At 42.2% G+C, this 27,086-nt stretch overlaps 1 protein-coding gene across 2 annotated transcripts in view; it reads left to right on the top strand.

Moving 5' to 3' along the window:
• The first annotated feature begins 1,184 nt into the window (after nt 1-1,184).
• The window catches only part of LOC147684131 (cytochrome P450 2J6-like), a 72,262-nt gene continuing 46,360 nt past the window's right edge, over nt 1,185-27,086 (top strand). For both annotated transcript variants that reach the window (XM_086944516.1, XM_086944515.1), the window contains exon 1: nt 1,185-1,811. In XM_086944516.1, the coding sequence (XP_086800642.1) occupies nt 1,641-1,811 (171 nt within the window). In that variant the 5' untranslated portion in view covers nt 1,185-1,640. The remainder of the gene's footprint in view (nt 1,812-27,086) is intronic.

The following is a 27,086-nucleotide window of genomic DNA, read 5'->3' as shown; positions in this document are numbered from 1 at the left end:
GAAGTAGAGTTTAGAGAAGGTTAGCTATTACAAAAATGTATGTTTTGGAAAGGGTGATGATATACTTGGATGATCAAAGCAAAAGGAGGAATACCTTTGTCTAGGTTGGGAACCTTGAATAATGAAAATCATCAAGAATGCAATGGAAGAAGCAGTAGTGGTAGATAAACTCAGAACCCCAACTATCTGAAACAATATGCTCAATAAATAAATAAATAAACAATAAAGGAGTTTTTGTTGTATATTTCACATTGTTTTATATATTTTAGTAGTCCAGTGGTATCTAGTGGTATCTCTGTTTGATGGTTAAAAAAGGGGGAATTGTAATGTCTTGGAATGTTTATGTTCAAGAAAGTGATGTATTGGAATGTGGAGGCAATTTTCTACAGGGAGTCAGTCGGTTGATGAAGAAAGCTGGTAGAAGAGGTCTGTTTGGAATAAAGCTCTGACATATTCATCCATATGCTGTGTCGTTTGAGCTTATTTTGCATTCCGCTTTCAAGGACAATGTTCTTTGCACAATTTAAATAATTTACCTTAAAAGATCCACAATCAACACTCCATGTTTGTGTCTAAAGAGTCATTTAAACTTAAAAATGCATTTAACAAGGCAAATGGATACCATTGAGCAGTCGGGTTCTCTGGCACAGCCACCAAGCACTGGGCCACAGCCCAGATAGATTATTCTGTTGCCAGTTCATTTGCATGCCTTTTTGGAGAGGTCAAATCATAAAAGGATAATGACAAATTGAAAATAATCTACTATAGAGGTGATAACCAGGTGTGTTATGCAGAACCCCAACTGGACATTATTCACATTATCTTATTAACATATCTGTGGTCACCTTTCCTTTAAAAAGACCCACAGTAATTATTCCTTATTCGTACCTGAGGGGTTAATTTAAATGTAATTGGCCCATTAAAATACACACGAGTCATCAGGACCTCTGGCACAGATTCCAAGCACTGGACTGGAGCCCGGGAAAAGAGATGTGTTTATTGGCAGTACATCTGCATGCACTTACAAGAGGTCAAACAACAGCAGGGCAGAGATAATTGAGCAAATATTCCACCTTACAGGTGAAAAGCATACGTGTTACACAAACACCAAACTCTTATCTTGTGCAGTCCCCGAATATACGCCTCCTCTGGGTTCTTAGACAAAGTATAAAAGGGGAGAGAAGGAGAGAAAGAATGAGACTGAGAAGGTGATCTTTACTGAAATAGAAAGGGGGAGAGAGATGCACAGGCTTTGCATAAATACTGAAGAAGATAGATATTGAGGCTAGACATTGAGGAGGAAAAGCTAAGAGAAAACAGGAACAGAAAGTAGACAACGGAAGAGAAAGGGGGTGAATGGGGTAAAATAAAGGGTTGGAGGAAGAAGGAAAGGAAGGAGAACAGACATTCAGGGTAGAGAAAATCAGGGTACATCGGAGGACAAATTAAGGGATAGGGAGAGATAGAGAGAGAAGAGATAAAGAGAGAGAAAAGAGAACAGGAAACAGCTAGAGAAATAGATATATGATTCATGAACGAGGAATAAAATTTACTAAGACAAGAGGAAAGAATAGGGCGTCCAGTAAATATAAAATTCCACTGTTTAGGAGATTTACTAGAAGCAGAAACAGGCACCTACCATGCTGTCAATCACTGAGCTGCTGATTGCTCTGTTTCTTACTCTCTTCATTGGACATTTCTTCAAGCTTCAGTGGTTGAGGAGAAGATACCCCCCTGGACCGACTCCGCTGCCCATCATTGGCAACCTGTTGACCCTGAAATTTGTGCTTCGTCACAAGGTCCTCATGCAGGTACTGTACACCTGGGTAGAAGGTAGTCGTTATTACTGTTGACTGTGTAAATGTTTACCAGCTGAATATGTAGTTTATAGTGATCTTTACATAGACAGACACCTTGATACTTGAGCCAAAGAAAAAGTTGAAGGTGTGGTTGGTCACTGGTCATAGATTCTTTATTGCAGAGAGTATCAGAGTCGCTCATGCAAAGCTAGAGTTGGTATTATATATATATATATATATATATATATATATATATATAATCCTTTATTGTGCAACAGAGCACATGTGCACTCCTTTCAGAGAAATAATGCCATCAATCCATCGGTATACTTCAAAGAGGATTATTTATTTGCATATGAGCCAAAGAAAAGCTTTTCTTTGGCTTGTATGCAAATAAATAATCCTCTTTGAAGTATACCAATGGATTGATGGTGTTATTTCTCTGAAAGGAGTGCACATGTGCTCTGTTGCACAGTAAAAGATTATGGTGAGCCGGGCTGCCTCTGACCCGGAGGTGCACCGCGGCAACAAGTGTCCCGGCTTTTCTCGGAGGATGGGAGAAGTGTATAAGTGACCCTAAGCCAACATGCAGTCACTTTCCTAGATACAGAGCTGTACATTATCGATGGAAAATTAGAAACTAGAATTCATCGCAAACCTACCACTGGGAACAGCATATTACATGCTGCAAGTGCGCATCCGATGCATCTCGTTACCAGCATCCCCTACGGGGAGATGCTGAGGATGAGACGTATCTGCAGTAATCCTACAGAATTGGAGAGGGCCCAGCGAGAAAGGACGGAGCGTTTTCTTGAAAGAGGCTACTCTCCACAAACAATTGAACAAGCCAAAAACAGATCTATGATGGTAACTAGGGAAGCTCTATTGACCCGAAATAAACAACAAGTAATTAATACTGACTCCAATATGACTAACAATACAGCAACTGATTCAGGTGTCTTTAGAATTATTACGGGGTTTAGCAACCAACACCGAGAAATTTACAGATTAATCAACAAGTATTGGCCCGTAGTAAGAAGTGACCCTATCATAGGCAACACTCTCCCTAATAGGGCATCTGTAACCTACAGCAGGGCACCGTCCCTTAAAGACCAGATAGTTGATACTGACCCTGAACCTGTACTAAAGTCAACCTGGTGGCAAACCAATAAAGGTTTTTATAAATGTAAAACCTGTAAGGCTTGCCAGCATGGCATTAATACCAAGACTTACCAGGATGGATTCAGCGACAAGCAACTTCTCATATCACAGGTTTTAACTTGCAAGACAGAATATGCAATCTACATTCTCCAATGTCCCTGCTTATTGAAATATGTAGGCAGTACAAAACTGCCAGTACATCAACATTTTCTGCAGCACCTTAGAGCAATTACCAATGGGGACAATACCTACCAAGTCGCCAGACACTATCGTGATCATCATCAAGGGGATAATACTTCACTCAGATATTATGTGATAGATGCGATTAAGGCTAGCAGAAGAGGTGGTGAGAGGGAATTGAAATTGAGAAGATTGGAGACCCAGTATATCTTGTTGCTTGATACTAAGGCACCTATGGGTCTTAATGTAACAGAGGACATGTATACCTGCTTACCCTGAATGTTGATCTGTATACATATATATAGGGAGATATACTGACATTGAAATCTATAGCTATGCACTTGTAATCTTACTCATTTAGTTTCTCCGTTATACTCATTCCGGAAAAGTGGGAGCCAATATGTTGGATTGCCATCAATTGATACACCTGAACAGAAAAAGAACTGATATTTTTGATGATATATTTGTAGCAATCTCTAAAATACAATGTTGCAATCGCTACTATTTGATTTAGTTTTAAAAAACGCACTTTAGGGGCATGATATAATTAACCTGACTTGGAGGATCCTAATTTCCCATAAGTCGATATTTATATATAATTACTATTTGCCAAGCACGTATTATTTTAATTAGTTTGTTTGAGCACTATAGGGGAGGTGAGAAGGGGCGATGTGACGCTATATGGACCTTAACATTTTGAATGAAGATGCTGGTAGGGGAATTCTTACTGTATATAACACGGAGATTCTGTTGTACAGTGTAATGATAAATAATGATTTTAAAATTATTTATTATAGATACAATGAGAGGACCAAAGGGTATGTCTGGTTTTAACAACATTGTTGCACTATTTTGCTAATTTGCACATTTTTGCATTTTTGCACAGAATTGTTGGGAAATCAAGACCCCACAATTTTGAACAGTACAGGATTTGCGTAATTTGCACAGTAACTAAAATGCACTTGCACTTTATTACATTGCCTAGTACTGTAATCTGATTACCCTTTTCATCTGTATTACACATGTATTTTACTTTGATTTTATATTAAGGTATTTTACTAATGATGAATTGCTATTAATTGTATCAATACTTCCCCACAGACCAAATGCACAATGATTTAAAAGAATTTTACGGATATTCATTGTGATTGAAACATGTAAATATACTAAATGAAATGTTTAATGAAGACCATAGAAAGCGTCGGGTACTTTCCCCAAGTATGTCTTCCCTTTCTATACACACACACATTTTTTTCAGCCCTGACACGTGATGTGATGTGAAACAATCTCGGGCTCTTTAAATAGACTGAGCAGTATGTGTAACACTGTCATGTGAACAAGGCTCGCTGAGAGCCGAAACGTCATGCGCTAAAACTTGAGCTGAATAAATATTTGCACAAGATGGTCCGTGTCTGCGTCTCCATGTTCAGGGGGAGAGCCTGAGAAAAGGGAGTAAGACGTGGTATTCTGGATATATATATATATATATATATATATATATATATATATATATATATATATATATATATATATATATATATATATATATATATATATATATATGCATAAATACATACATATATATATATATATACAATTAAATGACAGAAATTGTTATACAAGATTTACTGTGACAAAGCTTAAGCAATGTATGCGAATTGCTACAAGAAACTGGCCAAATGGAAATCTATGGGCTTAATCACAAGTCAAGAACACAAATTCCTCAAAAATGATTACCCAGTAGTACCAACATTGTACTTTTTGCCAAAGCTCCATAAAAATGCAACAAGTCCCCCTGGACGTCCAATCATTTCAGCCAGAAACAGCTGTTTGGAACATATGTCGCAATATGTTGATTTTTTCTTACAGGGACTAGCAAAAAAACTGCCTTCCTATGTAAGCGACACCAGTGACTTTCTCAACAAAATCAAGAACATTGAGTGGCAGAATGATTACTTATTAATAGCACTGGACGTATGTTCGCTGTACACCAGCATCATACATGTGGATGGCCTTAAAGCATTAGACGTTTACTTACAGAGATCCCTATCAGATATGCCGGAACGTAGACACATGCTGGGAGAAATGGTGAACTTTTGTCTGAATAATAATATCTTTATGTTCAATAACTTGATGTATAGACAACTGCAGGGGGTTGCCATGGGGGCCAGTTTCACCCCCAGCTACGCGTGCTTGCACATGGGCTGGTGGGAGGAACTGGTCCTCAGGGTTGAACACTCAGAAGCTATGGAATCACATGTAATAACGTGGTTACGTTTCATAGATGACCTGTTTGTGATTTAGAAGGGGGATTTGGCATCTGCAGAAAGTTTTGTGTCAGACCTTAATAAGAATAATTTGAACCTCCAATTCACAGCCACCCTGAGGTATTCCAATGAACATGACAAGGTGGAGACCAAATTGCACCGAAAAACAACTGCTGGGAATTCAACCCTGCATGCAAGAAGTTCGCATGTCAAACACCTTATAAATAGCATCCCATATGGAGAAATGTTGAGATTGAAACGCATCCATAGTAGGGAAAGCGACTTGAAAGAAGCCCAGAGGGACAGCAAACTAAGGAAAGGGGCTATTCAGATAATATCATAGAGGCTGCTATCCATAAATTGGGGCAGAAGGATAGATTCAAACTTTTGGCTGGGGACTCAAAGGCATTAACAGCCAGTGGGGACACTACAGCCAAGCCACCTGAGTTTAGATTTTTTGTGCAATATAGCGCCCAACACAAACAGATTCAAACAATCATCAGTAAAAACTGGCCCCTGATTTTGAGTGACCCAGTGATAGGGAGGGTTCTCCCCAAAATGCCCTCCATTACTTATAGTAGGGGGCAATCTATGAAAGATGAACTAGTCAAGACCAGTCCTGAAGTCTCAGAATCCACAATTTGGTTGCAGACCAAGGCGGGATTTTACAACTGCAAGGTATGCAAAGCCTGTCAACAGGTTGTAAATAAAAATAGCTACCACTCGCCATTTGATCACAGGGAACACAAGATTGATAAGTTACTTACGCGTAAGACGCAATACGCCGTCTATGTCCTGATTTGCCCATGCTATTTGCTCTATGTGGGGAGCACTAAGCTCCCCGTACACAAGAGAATTTTACAACATCTGAGAGCAATTTGCAATCAGGACAATACGTACCCTGTCACTGACCATGTCATGAGTGATGTAATATGTAACGTCATCAGCAGTGCATTGCAGGCGCGCAAGTTATAGTGAGTCCAACTAACTATAACGTGGAAATTTCAATGGTTTTATGTCAGTAAAATTTCCAGCTAACTATAACCTGTGCCAAACCTATGGTTTTTCAGTGAATTTAATAGGTTTTTAAAATGCTAATTCCTAACTATAACTGGTGTGAAACCTATGGTTTTTTCAGTGAATTTCATAGGTTTTTTAAATGCTAATTCCTAACTATAACTGGTGTGAAACCTATGGTTTTTTCAGTGAATTTTAAAGGTTTTTTAATAGCAAATTTCTATAGCTATGAAATGTAATATTTTTTTATAATGAATCCTATATTATATATTTATATAATACTATTTTTTTAATGCATATTGTTCATGGTTTTTTTTTTTTTAAATATTTTGCCCTGGAGCGCTCCCGGTGCGCGTCCCGGTGAGCGCACTGGTAAGCGCAGTCTTACGGCGTGCCCCAGGGCGCGTACCGGTGAGCGTCCCGTTAGCGCTATTGCCGCGAACGAAAACATCATCGTGACGTATCACGTAGCCGCGTCCGCGTGATATGCACGGCGTAAATGCACCCGGAAGCACTCGAGCGCATACGATCGCGCAACGTAAGCATGTCGGGTCATGTGACCTAAAAATAACACTTTTTATTGGTTCAGGACAGTTTTGGTTTCCAAATGATGAAAGCCCTGGTCATGTGACCTGAAAATGACACTTTTCATTGGTTCAGGACAGTTTTTTTTCCTATTGATGAAAGCCCCCACCTTTTTTCCTCATTCTCACTTTGTACTTTGAGTGAAGAGGAACTGTTGAAAGACCTCTCTGTACCTTTTTGGACTGAAAAATGGCTTCAGTAGTAGCAGCAGCAGGAGCATCTCAGCCACCACCACCACCAAGAGGACCACCACAGTGGTGGAGATGAAGAAGAGGAGGAGGAGGAAGAGGAGGAGGAGGGGCAAGGACATTCCTGCCAGAAGATAATACCCCATATAGGCCAAAGCAGCACATTATATGGGAGTTTTTTCCATCCCAAAGGACCAGAAGAAAGTGAATGCGCCAAGGGTTACTTGCCTAATCTGTGGCACTAAACTTTCAAGGGGGAACCCTAACAAGAAATGCTCATTTGGCAATAACACCATGATTCGCCACATGCAGCGCCGGCATCCTAACAACTATGCTGCGGCAGAGGTCCGAGAACTGGCCAAAAACCCTCCCCAATCTTAACCCAGCACCTTCAAAAGAAAGCAACCCACTCCATCGGGACCAGAGGCAAGGGAGATGGTCCCAAACATACAACCCCAGTTTGGGGAATACAAAATCAGTTGTATTTTTTGCCCCAAAAAACCTTAATTTTTTCCTGATTTTTTCTTTGCTTCAGTTGGGCCGTTTACAATTCCCTGTTTTTTTGTTTGTCCCCATAAACATAACAAAAAAATATAAAAATTGTTCATAAAAGGCAAAAAAAGTACAAAATGTTCAAAAAACAATAAAAAAATATAAAACAACAAAAAGAAAAAAAAACAGCTCTTTTTAGAACTTCCTCCAATTTATGAAAAAAAGCTACTTTTTTTTAAAACTCTGTCTTTCTTTTTTCCCCATGGTACGCTCCCCGGTGCGCGTACCGGGCGCTCCCCCGCGAAAATGAAAAAAAAATGTTTTGCCCCGCGGGCCCTTTTATGGCCCCCACATCAAACCTAGGGGGTCAGGGGGTGTACTCTGCCCCCTTTTGATCATTTCCTCCTTTGTTTTTGCCACCTCTTGTGTCTCGATCCTACCGAGACACAAGATGGCGGCCGCTCCTGACTGTTTGGAATGTTGACAGATACCCGAGAGCCAATCAGCTTTCCGCGCGCAACTCGCTTATAGATATATATATTTTTTTTAACCTAAATTACTCAAAATCCACTGGAGCACATATCTTGAGACATAGCAAAGGCACATCGGGCTACCAGTCCCTACAATTTTGGCAAGTTTGGTGGAAATCCATTCAGCCGTTCAGGCTAAAAGTGAGTTTGACCGCCCTATGGAAATTAACATGGGGAAAACACGTTTTGGGACCACCCTTTTATCTCAGCTTCCGCTTGACGAATCCCCCCTGAACTTTCAGGGAAGGAGCAGAGCGCCACGAGGCAAATTTGAGGAAAATGTCAGGCAGATTCCTCAACCGGCGCCAAAGTTATCCCCAATAGAATGTTGCGAATTCCCTATACAAAATAATCCTAACTATAACTACCTACTGGCGACCGCCAGTTGGTAATACTATAATATATATATATATATATATATATATATATATATATATATATATATATATATATATGATTCCATACTCGCCTTACTGCTCCAATTAACTTGAAAAGACCAGCGTGGACCCAAGATTTCTTTAGTGCATTACTTTATTTTTGCCAATGCCACCATGACGAGTTTCGGGAGATCCCTCCCTTGATCACATGATATCTCATTGATTTTTCGTGTCTCTTTTAAAGTGCTAGTGCAGTGCATCCCCATGTAGACATAGAGAAAACACTTTTCACATATATGTCTTTCCGATTTTGTCAATAACAGCATAAATGCTTAATTATTTATCCATTTTTAAACCTTCATCATGGAATAAATATTATATTCATGAATTTATAACAGCATAAATGCTTGAGAAGTCCATACATTTTCTACTATGTCTAAAAACACCCTATCTCATATGTGGAATGTAAAATAAATAAATAAATAAATAAATGTGCAAACTTGTGATAGTGCAAATACAATAATCCATTTCCACAATAGCAAGAATATTAGTGAAAGTGACTAAAGTGCTAAGTTATTTTAAAGTGCAATGAAAGGGCTATAGGACTTAAATTCAATATTGTCATTTCATCAAGGGTTGATTCAGTTAAAAACCATTATTAATATTAAGAAGCATTTGATAATATAAATACTTTCTATACAGCAATCTTTAAAATCAAACCCTAATTCAATAAAACATATAAATAGTAATATCCTAAAATCCTCTTCACAAGTTAAAAGAATACTGAGAGTGGAGAAAGGGAATCTAATATCTCATAATCATTTCTGTTTCTTGTCCAATTCATCAGGCTCAGTGCTCTTATCTTTTCCAACCTGTATAAATATATATATACATGCTTCTTCGTACACATAAATATACTCATCCATCCATAATAGATAAATAAATATAAAAATGCCACTTATACACATACAAGTTAGATACAGTTAAAAAGAATTCATTATAGGAAGGTATACAGATCCTCTGTGTTATTCAAACCCTTAGGGTGCTTGAGTCGAATCTTAAAATGTACGATGTTTCTAGACTCCTTAATCTGGCCTCCCTATTCCCGCCTCTCTTAGTAGGAAGTATGGTATCTATCACATAATATTTCAGGAATTTGGGATCGCTATTATGACTCTGCTTAAAATGCCTGGCAACCGGGTAACTCTCCTCATTGTTACAGATAGCTTGAATGTGTTGTAAAATCCTTTTATGCGCTGGAAATTTGTACTCCCTATGTATTTTAAGTTGCAGCTACAGGTGAGCACATAGACGGCATAATCTGTTTTGCACATCAAATGTAAATTAATTTTGCCAACTCCCGGATCAAATGCTGTTTTATAACAGGTGGTGTTTTCTCCATATTGACATGCCTTACAGACAGAGCATTTAAAGAAACCTTTTCTAGCCCTCAACCAGATATTTTTAGGTCTAGCTTCTATGTTACTTCTTACCAATGAGGACCCCATGCTATTTGTTTTTCTAAAAGACACCAAAGGGTTCGTAGGTAAAGTGCCTCCTATTATTGGGTCACTTTTGATAATAGGCCAATTTTTTCTTACAATTCCTCTAATCTGCTTTTCTTGTCTGGAAAAGTTAAGGATGAGCCTAACTGGTTCTTCCGGTCCTGTTTTTTTGCTCTGTCTGTTATTATATTCCAGCAGATCCTTTCTGCACAATGATTTGGATTTATTGATTGCTGACTCAATCACCTCAGAACTATACCCTCTATTAAGAAACCTGTTCTTGCATTCTTTTTGTTTTGTGTTGCAATCTTCTTCTTCGCTACAAATCCGTCTTATGGGGAGCATTTCGCCATACGGAATGCTCCTAATTAAATGGGACGGATGAGCACGTGAGGCATGCAATAAAGTATTGCCTGCCGTGGGTTTCCGATGTAAGGTAGTTGTGAGTTCGTCCCCTTCTACCTTAATTTGCACATCCAGAAATGTTACCATAGACTTACTAATTTCTGCTGTAAAATGCAGGTTAACTGTATTGTCATTCAACTTTTCAATGAACTCATATGCACTGTCAAGATCCCCATCCCAAATTATAAACAAATCGTCAATATAACGCAGCCACGTGATTACACTCCTATTGTATGCTTGCTCATGTTGCTGCTTGAGGACCAGCTCCTCCCACCAACCCATAAACAAACAGGCATAACTGGGGGAGAAGCTGGCCCCCATAGCAACACCCTGAATCTGCTGATACATAAGAAAAAAATGTTATCAAGACAGAATTGAAGCATTTTAAAAATCATCTTGGAGTGTTGAGCAAAGGATATTGGCCTATTGATCAGGAAGTACTCGACGGCTCTTAGACCATCTTGGTTCTTAATACATGTATATAAACTCGATACATCGAGTGCCAACAATAGAAAGGAAGGTTTCCATTTGATATGCTGAATTTTGTTTAGAAAGTCACTTGTATCTTGCACAAATTATTTGAGGCCTTTGACAAAGTCCTGCAAAAAAAAGTCTATATATCTAGAGAGATTTTCTAGCAGGCCATCACATGCCGCTATGATGGGACGTCCCGGAGGCTTGTTTGGGTTTTTATGTATTTTAGGTATGAAATACATAACCGGGACAATAGGATGTTCCTTCTTTAAAAATTTTAATTCATTCATATATATGTATGTATATATATATATATATATATATATATATATATATATATATATATATATATATATATATATATATATATATATATATATATATATATATATATATATATATATATATATATATATATATATATATATACTAAGAACATTGTCCATGACCTCAGTGCTAGAGCTCATGCAGAATGCCAAGGCGTCCAATTTGGAAGGAGGGGGGAAAGTGAGGAGGCTACCAGCCGTGGTAGCATTACACCCTCACCCACCGAGTGCAGGAGGCGTAGTGGACGTAACGTGCCAGCACAGGAACAGTCCAACACACCAGACAGTGTCGATGGTGAACGTGGACGTGCATCACGTGGACGCAGGAAGTAAAGGACTTGGGCTGTGTACACGCATGTGTTGGGTGATGTAACCCATGTACAATTGGACAATGCTCGCAATACTGGAGGTGTGCCAAATAAACACCTCGACATGTAACTATTAATGGCTCTGTGTCGTTACTCACTCAGAAATAGTTTGACGTAATCTCTGCCCGTCTCTGTCTCCCATCATGTTCTATTGCAACACCAGCTGCGTGGGGCTCTGGCTGAGGGTTGTCCTCGTCCTCGTCCTCTGAGTCAGTCAGTTCCACTGCTGTTCCTTTTTTAGTGGCCATATTATGTAGCATTGCACACATAGCAATAATCTTGCAACATTTGATGGGGCTGTACAGACGTGCACCTCCTGTTTTGTGGAGGCAACGGAATCTGCTTTTGAGCAAACCAAATGTGCGCTCCACCACGTTGCGTGTGCTCCTATGTGCCACATTGTATCTCCTCTCCCTTTGGGTGGTTGGGTTGAGATATGGTGTGAGTAGATACGGCCTGAGGGCATATGCGCTGTCACCTATGAACACAAGTAAGTGGCATTGAATTGTGTGACCAACAGCTTGAGCCTGGGTGTACATCAGGGTGTGTCACATTTGCTTACCTAGTATGTATCCGTCGCCAAATTCTCCAGCAAGCAGTCGTGTATGCATGCCACTGTTCCTGAAGATGTAGGCGTCGTGGCTACTCCCCGGGAATTTGGCCACAATGTCAGTTATTATGTTTTTGGCATTGCAGATGACCTGAACATTTATTGAGTGGGTGGATTTGCGGTTTCTGTAAATGTATTCACTTGCTGCAGGTGGGCAGATGGGAATATGGGTCCCATCGATGCAGCCAATGACGTGGGGGAAATGGGCAAGTTGGTAGAACTCCAGCTTGGTTCTCTGCAGCTCCGCCTGTGTACTGGGGAAGGAAATGTAATGTTCCATTCTGTCCATCATGCCATCCAGGAGGGTGTTGAAGAAACGGGATAGACAGCTCTGTGACACTCCACCCACTGCAGCTATCACTCCCTGGAAACTTCCTGATGCAAGGAGGTGCAGGCAGCAGACTACTTGGACATGGGTGGGGATTGCGTGGGCCCTTGGTGTCTGATGCTCCAGATAGGGTTTGAGGTCCCGTATTAGGTCCAGGATGGTGTCTGGGTGCAATCTATATCTTTCATGTATTTCAGGTTCAGTCAATTGGAACAATGTGATGCGTAATCTGTACACCCGCTCCTCACGTCTCCAGATCCTCATTCCTGCTGCTCTCAAGCGTAGCCGCCTTGCTATGAGGTAGAGTCCTGCCATTGTGTCCACACAGATGCATTTTGGGCCTGTTTTTATGCACTGCACCTGATTACCACACGCTCTGGAAACGTGGTAAATACCGATTCGTTATTACCGAATATGGTCATATTTGGTAATTACGAGGTTTGCTACATACCATTTTTGGGAGTTTTAACGAATCGTTATTTCCGATTCTGTATTCATTGTTTCAGTATTTTCTACTCGGTAAATGAAAAATCGGTAATTTTTTACCGATTCGTTATTATCGATTCCATTCGGTATTACGTACATCTCATATGGCTAAATAAATGTCGGTAACACCGAAAACAACCCATTTTCGGTGTTACCGAGCGGTATTTGGCCACCTACATATGGCCCACAGTCTGCAGAAACAATTATGTAATATCAGCACAGATCAGTAAGGTTTCTATTGCTGAGAACCAGACCTCCCTTGTTCTGCTTGGCGGGCTGCCAGAGTGGACTGAACATGATATTTTTTAGATTTTTAGTATTTTTTCCAACACATGGTGGTGCATCCTACTATTCCTCATGCAGGAACATGCCCCTGCAAATGCTTGTCCCTATCTGTGTTCCACTGGGGCTCCTGACCCAAACACATGCACACAAACATACATACACATGCATACACACACACACATTAACCTACCATTCAATCTAAATGTTTCTTCTACTACTCTTCCATCCACCAAAATAATTTTGGTCGATTATAATGATACTTTTAATGCTGCACGTTTTCCTTTGGGTGCATTTTAAGGTCTTTTCCTAAACTAGTCTATCCCCAGTTTTACTACAAAGTCACCTAAATCAAACTCCTAAAGGTATTTTCAAGATGATACATGATTTTGATGGCTTGTCAATGCTCTGTGTCGCTTTAATATGCTACCTTTTGTACTATAAAATAAAACAACTTATTGCAAGACCCAGAGGAGTTCCCCATTCGTTTTTCCACTGGCCTTCTCTGTGCCCACAGAGAGAAGTAAGTGAGCACTAAGACCAGTTAGTAAGTTGATAGTTCTTCCGGGTATGCGCTCAGGTGCAAATGTTCAGAAACAGTCCTTGTGGTGTAGTTTTTAGTGCACCAAGTGTAAACCTTTCCTAAACTGAACTACACTTACTTCTAATACACAGTTATCTCAGTCAAACTCTCAAAGATGGACTTGCACAGGCTCTGTTCAAGAAAAACCAGGGTCCTAGTTGCTAGCTAATGTTTTCTGGCTCTGAGTGTTTCTCCCCCTTGCAATTCAAAAGTGGGTTTTGTTCATTAACAGAGTAAGAGGAGTGCCTCATCAAGCGTTGCACTGAGGTGTGCAACATCAGCCAGGGTACTTCCTCAGAGATTCATTAGTCTATGGTGTCCTATTGATGTTGGTTCAAACTACATCAAAGTTGGAGGCTCACGGATTTCACTGAACTGCAGCCAAGAACCCTTTTCCTGCAAAAGGGTCACAGCCAAAATAACTTAGTGCAAACTCAGCACTCATTTACCACCTGCACTGATGAAACCTGATAAAATTGTATTTCAACTGTGGAGATTGCAGAAGTCACAATTGTGGCTCAGAAACATTGATGGAAATTCTTGATGGAGGCCTAGCTGCCTATTCCACCTGGGGCCATCTTTCTTGGTTCATTCCTTACTCAGTGATGTGAAAGCCTTCTAGAGGAACCACGAGGCCTCAACATTCTATGGTAACTATTCTCAATCATAGCACTTCCTTCTCCCATCCCCCAATTCCGAGAGTTCCATAACTGGGATTCCTATCCATTAAACATTCTTTAAATACCAAGTCAACCAATTCAGTGAGTAACTAAAAATGCCTGAAGAAAGATTCCCAAGTAACGGATTAGTTCAATATCCCCAGGAGTAATGCAGATGACCAGTAAAAAAGTAGTCCATTTTGTTCCTGGGCCTGGATGTACGACTTGCGTTGGAGGGCGCTGGACTTAGGAGTAGTATAATTTACTATTCCAACTCCAGTCTACGTACAGTAGGGAATGTTTTGGATAGTAAATTATTCTATTCCTTGTCCTAGATCTCTGGACCATGTCTGAAACTCCAAAGTACCTTATAGACTCCTGACAACTGTTTCTAGTTAGATAGTTTTAGCTTTTCTTGTGTCTCTTGGATGCCCTGGACTGTAAGATATTGCCAAATTGTAACCCTTTGTCTGTTGCTTTTATCAATTGACATTATTAACAGAAAGTAGTGAGGGAGCGGACACTCCCTGGAAAGGATGTCTGAAGGTGGCCAAAATTCAAGTTCTTTCATGATCTTGCTTAGCATTGGCATTGAATCCTCTAGAATTTTAAACCTTTGACAAGACGAAAAAGGTATATGTCTGATGAGAAGCTGCGGTTAATTGTACAACAGGCCATTAAGAACATACCTTACAATAAGAAAGTGGGTCTCCCCTAGTGATAAGGCATCATAAATAACTCCTTTGAAGTGAAATGTTGTCTCTGGTGTGGTGGGCAAAATAGTGTTTTTTTGTCTGCAGGTAACATGTGTAATTTTGTTTATTATGCAAGAGTGACCATCTTCATTCCATTAAAATCATACATTATATATTCTCTCATATCAAAAGACAGGGTGTGAAGGTTGCTAGTGCAGAGCATGTATCTGTTGCACAAGTCTAATTTCATAGTTCCCACAAGACATTATGTTTGCCCCAGGTCCCTGGTATTTGCCTACTGTGTATTTATGAGGCACTTGAACCGTAAGACAAACAACGGTTCACCCAGGACAGTACATTATATTGCATGGATGTTGCATTGTCATTCTTTTAGACAGTCTAGTGAGCTTGATGTGAGAGGACCATCATAAACAGGTGCATGAGAGTGTTTATGCAAGAGGCGAGATCACATGAGGGAATTCAGGTGTGTGTCTGGCTGCTATTAAGACCTAATTTTAATCTAGGCTTGCGAATTTGTAATTTACACAGCTTCTTTCATGGGTAAGCATGCTTTAGTCCTGAAAATACATGGATAAGCAATGTCTAGGCCTATAGTGAGACTCAACTACTCACAGAAAACTCTTTGTTAATTTGACACCAAGAGAGATTTCTCCAATAAAACTATTGGTTGATAGATGTACACCTCATTTTTTTTTTTTTTTTTTTAAGAGGTTTATCATTGTTCAAAGGTGCAGTACATATAGCAAAGCCTACAACCCTGCGGGCCGGCTGCAACAAGGCGATGGATCGTGAGGGTAAGGGTTTACAGGGGAAGGTGCTCCATTGCACCTTACTTGTCTTCAGTGAACTAGTCTTCAGGTACTTTGGTCTTATCACACTTGTTCAGCACACAATTATTTCTGTAAGTGATGTCTTATTTTTCATTTTTCCTATAAGTAAACCGTTAACTCTGCAAACAAAACAGAACAGTTCGTATCGGTGTGTCCCATTTTTTTGTAGCTCCGCTGCCTCGTGCCCTTCCGGCATGCATGGCACCAAAACCCACTGAACGGAGCAGTGATCACTGAGGGCGTGTCAGCGGAGTAGGGGGCTAGTGGTGTGTGTGCACAGTTTGCCTTAGACCTGATGTAGGACAGCCTTAGTGAGCAGTAGGGTCTCACTGGTTGTCGGCCTAGTGTGTGGTGCGCTTAGCAGACGGATGGTGTAGCCTAGCTGCGGTTTCGGAAGATGCTGCCCGCGCCCGGTCTCGCGGCCGGACACGTGGCCAGTTGCATCCTTCTAATGTGGCGTGGAAGGGGGTTATGGCTACAGCTGGAAAGCAGGAGTCCGAAACCGTAAACATGGGAATACGTGAGGAGTGAAGAGGGGGGGGGAGTGTACTCGTGGGAGCGGTGTCAGAGGGGAGGTGATGGGGGCAGGTTTCGAGTCGACGCAGGCTAGAGAGCCCTCGTGTGGGTAGCTGGCTGTGTCAATAGCCTGCGCGTCTGAGGGCTGGTGTCACGCTCGGGGGGGGATGTGATGTGTAGCCCTGTCTACTGAGCTGCCACCCCTGTGGTGCCCCCCATCTTAGCGGTCTCTATGTGAGCCCTCTGGCCGCGCCCTCCCTCTGTAGGGACCCCAGGATATCATCCCAAAGCTGTGCGATCGGGAACTGCCTCAAGCCCGCTATCTCCTCCCGGCGTAGCGCCGTGCCTTCTGCTCCAGCCCAGTTAGTGAAGGATGCATACCAGTGTGTTGGGGTTGGTGGTTCCCTTCTCTTCCAGTGCCTAGTGAGCAGTCGTTTGGCTGTGATGAGGCCCAGATCCCAGAACCGAGCTTGCTTTTTTTTTAGTTTAGTCCTCTTGTATAGCCCAAGTACACATGCCTCCCACGTGTGAGGTAACCTGTGCTGTGTGTCAGGAGAGATGTCAGCTCCCCCTAGTATGTGGCCAGAGATGGGCAGTGCCAGAGCATATGCAAGATGTCTGCGCCCAGCAGGTCGCATCTGGGACAGGCGGCGGTGTTGGTCGTGAAGTATCTATTGATTCTGTCTGGTGATAAGTACGCCTGGTGCAGTATGTACAACTGAATGGTTCGGAAGCGGGAGTTGCGTGGGATGTTCACAGGGCTGGCCAGAACCAGGTTCCATTCCTTATCCGTCCAGTCCCTCCCGCGGTGGGCTGCCCATTTGTCCCTGATCGGTTGTGTGGATCTTTGTGTGTGCATGAGGAGTGCCTGCGCCAGCCAGTGTATAATGTGTGAGCCTCTGCCCATAACATGCAGGTACTGTATTAGGTGATGAATCGGTGGCTCATCCTGGATATCCCCCCAGGACTCTGTATACGCCCGCAGTACAGACGCGTGGAGCAGGAATTGCCCCACCGGCAGACCCGTGCCCTCCGACAATTCCTCAAATGGGAGCAGGGCCCCGTCCGCATACAGGTCGCCCATGGTCTCCACTCCAGCTGCAGTCCAGTGCTCCAGATTACGTGGTGACACCATCCCACCCCTCCGGGGGGTGCCCATCAGGGGGAGGGCAGGGGCATACGGCCTGACATTCTGCGTCAGTTTCACGCTACGGATGAAGCATTTACGTGCCACAGCCACGTGCAGGGGTAGAGGGCGGGGTCCCTTGGTCAGTGGGTGAAACAAGGCGCATACCTGTGGGTGAGTCCACTGGTAGTCTGCGGTGGCCGTGTCATCGAGATGTGAGCCGCTGAGCCAGTACGTCACCCATTGTAGCTGCGCAGCCAGGTAATACAGCTCCATGTTGGGGACTGCCAGCCCTCCCTCCGCAGTCGGGGAGTACAGCTTCGCCAGGGCCACGCGGGGGCGCCCTGCGTTCCAGATCAGGCCGCGGAGCATTGATTCCAGGTCGCGGAATAACCTTGTGGGAACATACAGTGGGATATTTGCAAAGTGGTATAGTAGCCTGGGCAGATCTATCATTTTGGATAGTGCGATCCTGCTGGGCACATTCAATGGCAGAGTCTTCCAGAAGGCCATCTGGGCTCGCAACGAGGAGATAGCGCGCACCAGGTTGCCCTCCAGTATGCTCTGCGCGTCCCTGTAGATGTATAACCCGAGGTACTTGAACGTGGTCGGGTACCATGCGAGCCGAGTGCCTCCAAGGTCCCCCAGGTCCGGACTGAACGAGTATACTCCGGACTTGGTCCAGTTGACCTTGAGACCCGACACTTCCTCAAAGGTCCGGAAAATGTCCGACAGCTCGCCGGGTACCGCGGTAAGGTCCCGCACATAAAGCAGCAGGTCGTCTGCGTAAAGCGAGACTGTGTGCACTCCATCAGCCAGCGGGATCCCCCATTCCGCTCCCCGGTCCCGTAGTAGAGCCGCCAGGGGCTCAATGGCCAGAGAGAAAAGGAGGGGTGACAGGGGGCAACCCTGTCGGGTGCCTCTGCATACCCGCACCATCTCAGAGAGCAGCCTGCCTGTCCTCACACGGACCCTGGGCCTCTGGTAAAGTAGTCTGACCATGTCCGCGAAGGCATCGCCTACGCCCAATCTGTCCAACACCGCCCCTAGATAGGGCCACTCCACGGAGTCAAAAGCCTTCTCAAGGTCTAAGACTAGACACCCTGATCTCGGCCAGTGCAGCGTGGCTGCTTCCTGGACTCGGAAGAGGCGGCGCAGGTTACGAGAAGTGCTCCTTGCCGGCATGAAACCATTCTGGTCATCATGTACCAGGGTCGGGACCTCTAAGGCCAAGCGTCGGGCCAACAGGAAGGTGAAGATTTTATAGTCGGTATTCAACATGGCTAATGGCCTGTAGGACCCCATGCATGTGCCATCCCTGCCTGGCTTCAATAGTGAGACCAGGTTGGCTTCATTGAGCGAGTCCGGGAGCGCCGAGTCCTCGATCGCGGTGTTATACACCTTGAGCATCTCCGGGATCAGCGTGTCTGAACATGCCTTAAAGAATTCGGCAGGTAGGCTATCCGGGCCAGGGGATTTGCCATTGGACAGAGCAAAAATGGCCTCACGCATTTCCTCCTGGGTGAATGGTGCTCCTAGATCCCCCTGTTGCGCGTCCGTGAGGGAAGGCAGTTGAATGTCTACAAGGTAATCCGCAATGGATGCCGAGGAGACCCTCAGTTGTGATTTGTATAGGGCCTGGTAGTGTCCCACAAATGCTTGATGTATCTTGCTTTGTGTGTACACTATCTCTCCCTCAGCTGTGCGAATGGCGGACACTGGCTCCGTGCGGTTCTCCTGTCTGACTAGCCAGGCCAGTAATCTCCCGGGCTTGTCGCTGTGCTGGTGCACTCGCGCCGAGTGGGCCGCGAAATTAATGTGCCTCAGTCGTTCCAGCAATGCTGCATGTTCCGCTCGGGCCTCTTTTAGCCGGTCTCCCGTTCCACCCACCGCTTCCTGTTCCCAGCGGAGTAAGTCCGCTTCCACCCTGCGTAAATCTGCCTCTAATTTCTTCTGCATACTCCCCTGTGCGCCTAGACAGTGTCCCCGTATCACCACCTTGAAGGCGTCCCATTCCACTCTTGGGGAGGACGCTGTGTCCGAGTTGTCTGTGAAGTATTGTGCTACGCAGGCCTGCAGGGAGTCTCTAAAGGGGGCGTCTAGTAGCAAAGCAGGTTGTAATCGCCATGTAGGGATGGGAGGGTGTGGGCGTTCCCAAGCCATGTGCAGCGTGTGCGGGTTGTGGTCCGAGTGTGTCCAGCCAAGGTATTGAGAGTCAGTGATGTGTGGCAGTATTTCCGTTGACACCATGTATCTGTCAAGGCGGACGTGTAGCGCGTGCGCCCCTGAGTAGTAAGAGTATATCCTGGTGTCGGGGTTGTGCGCGCGCCATGCATCCTTCAGGTCCCACTGTGCCGCCCACTGTGTGAGTGCCCTCGTGGCCCCCAGGGACGTTGCGTCCGGCCTGGGAGGGACCGAGCGGTCCATCACAGGGTCCAGCACCGTGTTGTAGTCCCCCCCCAGTATCCACGGGACGCCGTGCCAGGGCGCCAGCTTCTCCGAAATGCGCGTCAGGAAGCCTCCTTGGTCCGTGTTTGGAGAGTAAATGGACGCCAGGACTACTGGTTGCCCGTCCATGCGGCCCTTCACCAGGACATACCTCCCCTCCGGGTCCGTGAGAACATCTGACATTGTGAAGGGAGTGCCCGGCCTTACCCACAGTAGCGCCCCATGGGCAAACGAGGAGTACTCTGTGGCATACAATTGTCCCCTCCATCTGCGCCGCAGCGCAGCCACCTCTGCCCCACATAAGTGTGTTTCTTGCAGGAGTGCAATGTGATAGATATACACCTCATTATTAGTGAAACAGATAATTCCATCCTTGAAAGCTGGAGGGCATAGAGTTTGCACTGCAGAGTGTAAAGAAAGATTTGCAATGTAAAAAAGGGAAGAGGGTTTGGTTTAGGGCAGACAGTTTGATCCGATCAGGGCCTCTTGTGTACATGAACTGTAAGCTGTGCACATTTCAAATTAGTTGGTTTACACTCCATCATTCGTACTACTCAGTTAAGACAATTTCAGATGTGATGATTGGCTAACAGTACCTTTTTTTCTTTTTTTTTTAACAATTCTTCATTTTGTTTTTTACAGAGGCCTACCCTGGCCCTTACCCCCCACCCGCCCATTGCCTAGCCCCCCCCCCATCCGGTCACTTTTGATAGATTGTTTCAATATGGAGAAAAAGTAAGAGAAAGAAAGATGAAAACTCGTTAGAAGAAAAAAAAAGAAAGGGATTAATATAAAGAAAAAGAAGAGAAAGAAATACAAAAAACACAATCACGATACGGCTCGTTGATACATATTTAGATAAGAAAAAAAGAGAGAAAAAAGGAGTTGGTTCATGATAAATTCATATCAATTTCAAAAGGTTAGGCATTACGATTTTGATTTTAAGATTCCATGTGTTGCATCCACTGAGTGAGGGGATCCCAGATTTCAAGCCCTCTTTTCTTCCTTTTCAACCCCTTCTGCCTATATATAGCTATTTCTGAGCTATATGTGTCACGGTCCAACGGCTCCTCAGGATCGGGATGATGCTATATGGGGTCCACCTCCAGCTTCCTCCGTGCTCCGGGAATAAATACCACCGAGCACGATAGTAAGCAGGCGAGGGAAAATATGTCCGGGACGGGAAACAGTCGTAGAAGAGATCTCTGCAATGACACAAAAGATACACTGTAAGTTGAGAGCCCTGCTCTTCATACACTAAACTAGATTCCCCACTGAACTCCTTTCATACCTGATTTGTCTCAGGACCTCTCCCTTCTACATATGAGATAACTTCTCTCATCACCGGGGATATTCCCTGAAATACAAGATACAGGCAAGGGGTTAATTCACTTACTTCCCTACACACTGACTAGATGCCTTGGTACATGTCTCCATACATACCCTGTGTTTTTCCGTCCCTTATTTATAAAAGGTTCTACTTCAGCTCATTATTTACAGTTGACAAGTCACTGGGTATTCATGATAGAACAGGAACGTTTAAAATGACTGGACCGCTCTGGACTGTTATCATGTACCTTCTTCACCAAACAACAAGGCTGTAACTAATTGGACAAACTCTAAATCAGTTACTGCAGTTCTTACCAGGCACTGGATTCAGAAGAAGGAATTAAATGTCATTCCCGGAATTACCTCTTCCTTCCTGATTGAGGATTCTTCTCTTAATCCAAACACCTTACCACAGCAGCGCCACACAGCACGAGTGCGACCGCCACTATACAAGTTCAAAGAAAGATCACACCGACCATGAGAGGGGGCAATCCAGCGTCTCTCACGTCGGAAGGACTCAATCCGTTTTCAGAAATAAACCTCGGAGCCGAACACGAGAGGGTGCAAATCCAGCGTCTCTCGTGTCAGCTGGACTCAACCAGTACTAGTAAACACACACTACTCAGAGCCGCACTCGAGAGGGTGAAATCCGGCGTCTCTCCGAGTGCCACAAAGGAGTTCCCACAAAGTTCCCGAAATCACGAGAGGGTGCAAGTCCTGCGTCTCTCGTGTCGTAATGACTCACTCCGAAGGACAAGGTAACCCCGCAGCCGCGGGTTACGGAAACACGAATACGAACGCTATAATCCAGAAGACAGTCACGGAAGGCTTCTTCTTCCTTTCTCCATTCTTCGCAAAGATAAAATTACGTGCATCGCACTCCTGATCTCGTGGAGTTTTATGTTCTCCTCCTTGTCTATGCACGCTAAGCTTTCTGGGATCTGTAGTTTCTGGGTTATCATTGGGCAGGCACAGGTCGGATCCTGACAATATGTAGCTAAGAGTCTTCCCCGCCACTGTTGAAGAGTAGGAGGGTTTGGATTCAGCCAGCTGGATGCTAAACATATTCTGAAAACAGCCATGGAAATAAAAATTAGTCCCTGCTTTTTCCTTGGCCTGAGATTGCCATCAACGCCTAGCATTATTTCGGTTGTTGTAATTTCTATTCTTGTATTCCAGATTTCAGAGAAGAATTGAGAGATTTTGCGCCTGATGAGACCGAGTGTGTCACATGTGGCAAAAATATGTATGATATCGGCTTCATACAGTGCACATCTTGGACAGTGGGTGCCTTTACCTGTGCTCCATTTAGCTATTTGATGTGGTGTGTAATACAATTGAAAATAGGTTTTATAGTATTGTGCTTGAAGTTTGATTGAGATTAGTAGTGTTTGCGATAGTAGATATGCCAATTGGACTGAATCCTCATGTATCTCTAATTTATTTTGCCATTTAAGACTGTGTTTATCCATGTCATACGGTAATGAATATACTAGGTTATTATATATTTCTCCAATTTTAACTGTGTTATTACGAATAACTAGAGCAATTGTCTGGATTTTGTGAAACTCTGCGTTTCCACCCCCCTATTTCATTAGAAAATCTCTGATTTGCAGATATTTTAAAAAATCTCAATGTACTAGTCCATATTCATTCTTTAGTTCCTCAAATGATTTACAACCGGTTGATGAAAAGAAGGTACCACATCGGTAATCCCTAAATTGGCCCATCTTTTCATACAACTATCCGAGAATATTTCTGGTAAATTGTGATTTCGACAAAGACTCGTGTAGTGGGAATACCTGCCAATTCCGAGGAGTTTACGTATGTGTTTCCAGGCATCGTATATGCCAGCTAGTGTTTTGAAGTGGACTTTCTTGAAATGATTGTCATAGGTCAGTCGCCACAGGTGTTCACCTGCCTAAGGTCCAAGAATGAGTTCTTGTGCGGTTGGGATCCTCCCTTCTAGTATCCGATGTTGGTTTGGAGTCAATAATGCCTTACAGTATTTGAGGAGGGTAGCCCACCAGTAAATCTTGTGGTTGGGAACAGCAAGGCCCCCTCTCTCTTTTGGAAGCGATATATACCTATAGGCCCTGCGTGGTTTTTTATACCCCCAGATGAATCGAGAGAATATATTATCTATTTACTTGAATATTTGCTGGTCGAAATTAAGGCAGATGGTTCTAAAAAAGTATAAAAACTTTGGAAAAAAGACCATTTTGATAACATTACATCTACTTATTAAGGTGAGATGTAGGTTATGTAATGTACCGAGGTTTTTCCCAGTTTGTTTCAAAAGTGGATACATATTGATTTTTACTAGCTGATCTACATTAGAAGTAATGTTATTACCCAGATATACAGCATTCTCAATGATCCTTTCATCTCTATAATTTGTGTTTTTATTGATGATTATTTGGGTTTTGCCTTGATTTCATTTGTACCCAGAAATTTCTCCAAACCGCATTGCCTCTTCTTCCATCAATTTGACAGTTATACTGGGATTGCATGTGGTGATCGCAATATCATCGACATATGCCAGGATTTTGGTGGTTCCATTTGGAGTTTGAATGGGTAATATACTCTGATTAGTCTCAAGCTTACTAATAAATGGGTCGATAAATATTGCGAATAGTAAAGGAGAGCACGGACATCCCTGCCTCGTCCCTCTAGTCACCTTATTTCTTGCCCGACAATCCGCCGTTTATCAGAACAACAGCTTCTGGGTTGTGGTATAAACTAGGAATAGCATTTACAAATTGATCGCTGATTCCACACTTTGACATGGCTAGCCAAAGGTATTGCTAGGAGACTCTATCAAAAGCCTTTTCGGCGTCCAGGAGTATAAGCGCCATAGGGTCTCCTGCAACTTCTGCCACATCAAAGAGTGTAATTACCCTTTGTATATGAGCCGTTGTGGATCTACCAGGAATGAATCCGTGTTGTCGCGGAGTAATAATCTTGTGGATAATTGGGGCTAACCGGGTGGCTAATAATTTAGAGTAAATTTTAGAATCGCAGTTAATTAATGTGACCAGGTGGTAGGATCCCAGTTCAGTTGGGTCCTTGTTTTTCTTTGGAAAAACTACGATTTTTGCCTGAGCCCATGATTTTGGTGGTTTGCCCCCAAGGAAAACTTGTGTCATTATATTTGTTAGCATTCCTTTGATTGATTTGTGAAATTTGGCGTAGAATTTGGCCGGAATGCCATCGATTCCTGCTGCTTTCCCTGGTGCTAAACTATTTACGGATAGTAAGATTTTGATCCACTGTGGTGTTGCCGCAAGATTATCTTGGTCTATATGTGGGAGTTGGGCCCTTGTAGGTTGATCTAAGTATTCCATGATTAGTTCTTGATCTTTATTGGTCTCTTTATAGAGGTTTTGATAATATCTCTAAAATTCAGATCTGATCTCTTCAGGGTCTTGTCTAAGCACGTTGTTATGATCTTTGATCTCTTTAATTGTGTTGGAGGTGTTTTGTTGTCTAGTGCGGGGATCACTGAAATAATATCGAGGGACAAAATATCGACTTGCCAAAATATCGTGGACAAAATATCGACAGTCAAAATATCGAGTTTGTATCTACAAACAGGTAAGTACAAAAATATCGAGTACAAAATATCGTTAACAATAATATAGATGTAAAAAATATCGACTTTATTAAAAACAGTGTTAAATTAAATTAATATTAAATTTTAATTACTAAAATATACTTAAACGACTTAAATTAAATTATAATAATTAAATAATAAATGAAAATAATAAAAATAATTTTTTACAATCTTATTTGTTGACCCTGAACCCTAAAAATACCCCTTTTACCCAAAAACCCAAAACTGACCCTGAACCCTAGAAAATACCCCTTTACCCAAAAACCCAAAACTGACCCTGAACCCTAAAAATACCCCTTTACCCAAAAACTGAAAACTGACCCTGAACCCTAAAAATGCCCCTTTACCCAAAAACTGAAAACTGACCCTGAACCCTAAAAATACCCCTTTACCCAAGAACTGAAAACTGACCCTGAACCCTAAAAATACCCCCTTACCCATGAACTGAAAACTGACCCTGAACCCTAAAAATACCCCTTTACCCATGAACTGAAAACTGACCCTGAACCCTAAAAATACCCCTTTACCCTAAAACGGAAAACTGACCCTGAACCCTAAAAATGCCCCTTTACCCAAAAACTGAAAACTGACCCTGAACCCCAAAAATACCCCTTTACCCTAAAACAGAAAACTGACCCTGAACCCTAAAAATGCTCCTTTACCCAAAATTTATCAATATTATTTAATTACCAATTAATTATTAATTAACAATAACAATAAAGTAAATATATTAGAACATTAGCTGTAATTATTTTAAACATTAATATTATTTTTTCCAAATTAATTACTTAAAAATAACACAAAATTATATATATTAAAAATGTACTCTAATTAATGTAATTAACTAATTACAATTAATTAATTAACAATTAATTACTAATACAAAATATGTTCAACATTATATTAATTAATTAACTAATTAATATTAATTAATTATCAATTAATTATTAATTAAAAATATTAACAAACATATATTAATTAATTAATTATTATTAAATTACTTCCCACCCTATTCCCCTATAAACCCACAACCCGCTACAGAATTACATTACGCAATTATTATAAAAACAAAATTCATTTAATAAAATATTTTATAACATTAATACACACTATTCACACATATTATTACATAAAAATACACTATAAAATATTATATAATATTAAAAATTCGATATTTTTGCTATCTATATTTTATACAGTCGATATTACTTCACTTACCTGAAAAACGATATTTTTGTAGTCGATATTATGTCCAGTCGATATTTTGTCCAGTCTATATTTAAAACTCGATATTATGTCCAGTCGATATTTTGGAGTCGATATTTTGTCTGTATACCCTAGTGCGGATTGCCAGATGGTGCCCGATTTGTTCACCTAGTTCATATGCCTTTTCTTTATGGGTTGTGGCCTTACAGATCGCTTTTTCTGCGAAAATTTTGATTATTCTATTTTTTGCGACCGCCACCTTCTGTAGTGCTGTTATTGTATTTAGACCCCCTTCAACTGATCTGATAAGCCCTTCCTCTGCTTCTGCCAGTTTCTGATGTAATTCTGTATTTGTTTGTTTTGCTTCATGATTATTTCTAATAGAATATCGAAGTGTTTCGCCCCTGATTCCCGCTTTAAGCGTGTCCCATACCACTTCTAAAGGAGCACTACTGAGGTTGTCTTCCAGAAATTCCGGTATCCATTTCTCGATATGTTGACAATATTTCTCATTCAATAATAGAGCCCTTTCATATGTCCAGCAATTTTGATCTTTTTGGATTTTATCGATATCGATATTTAGAGTTAAAGGATTGTGGTCTGATAAGACCCTGGGTAGTTTGTCTATATGACACTTAGTGATAATGGTATGGGAGACCAATATGTAGTCTAGTTTA

The sequence above is a fragment of the Lissotriton vulgaris genome, chromosome 11, assembly GCF_964263255.1.
Source record: "Lissotriton vulgaris chromosome 11, aLisVul1.2, whole genome shotgun sequence".
Lineage (NCBI taxonomy): Eukaryota > Metazoa > Chordata > Amphibia > Caudata > Salamandridae > Lissotriton > Lissotriton vulgaris.
The sequence above is the reverse complement of the archived record's forward strand: the minus strand, read 5'-3'. Positions and strand labels throughout refer to the sequence as shown.